Raw genomic sequence first — 971 nt, forward strand, 5'->3', positions numbered from 1 at the left:
TGTACGTGTACTCGTTTTCTGTGTACGTTTAATCGTGTTCTGTGTACGTGTACTCGTGTTCTGTGTACGTGTATTCGTGTTCTGTGTACGTGTACTCGTGTTCTGTGTACGTGTACTCGTGTTCTGTGTACGTGTACTTGTACCCCGTGTAATCGTTTTCTGTGTACGTATTCTCGTGGTCTGTGTACGTGTATTCGTGTTCTGTGAACATGTATTCGTGTTCTATGTACGTGTAATCGTGATCTGTATACGTGTACTTGTGCCCCGTGTACTCGTGTTCTGTGTACGTGTACTCTTGTTCTGTGTACGTGTACTTGTATCCCGTGTACTCGTGTTCTGTGTACGTGTTTTCGTGTTATGTGTACGTGTATTCGTGTTCTGTGAACGTGTACTCGTGTTCTGTGTATGTGTACTTGTACCCCGTGTACTCGTGTTCTGTGTACGTGTGCTCGTGTTCTGTGTCGTGACTTGTACCCCGTATACTCGTGTTCTGTGTACGTGTACTCTTGTTCTGTGTACGTGTACTTGTATCCCGTGTACTCGTGTTCTGTGTACGTGTTTTCGTGTTATGTGTACGTGTATTCGTGTTCTGTGTACGTGTACTCGTGTTCTGTGTACGTGTACTCTTGTTCTGTGTACGTGTACTTGTATCCCGTGTACTCGTGTTCTGTGTACGTGTTTTCGTGTTCTGTGTACGTGTACTTGTACTCCGTGTACTCGTGTTCTGTGTACGTGTACTTGTACCCCGTGTACTCGTGTTCTGTGTACGTGTACTTGTACTCCGTGTACTCGTGTTCTGTGTACGTGTACTTGTACCCCGTGTACTCGTGTTCTGTGTACGTGTACTTGTACCCCGTGTACTCGTGTTCTGTGTACGTGTACTCGTGTTCTGTTTACTTGTACTCGTATTCTGTGTACGTGTACTTGTACTCCGTGTACTCGTGTTCTGTGTACGTGTACTTGTACCCCGT

General features: G+C 45.7%; 1 protein-coding gene across 1 annotated transcript in view; it reads right to left on the reverse strand.

The window, feature by feature from the left end:
• Positions 1-893: 893 nt before the first annotated feature.
• The window catches only part of LOC132552932 (prisilkin-39-like), a 711-nt gene continuing 633 nt past the window's right edge, over positions 894-971 (reverse strand). The window contains exon 1 of the mRNA XM_060217132.1: positions 894-971. This exon is cut by the window's right edge and continues 633 nt beyond it. Within this exon, the coding sequence (XP_060073115.1) occupies positions 894-971 (78 nt within the window).

This window comes from Ylistrum balloti, unplaced genomic scaffold (assembly GCF_031769215.1).
Source record: "Ylistrum balloti isolate Yb309-2 unplaced genomic scaffold, AGI_CSIRO_Ybal_v1 Utg370288, whole genome shotgun sequence".
NCBI classification, from domain to species: Eukaryota; Metazoa; Mollusca; class Bivalvia; order Pectinida; family Pectinidae; genus Ylistrum; species Ylistrum balloti.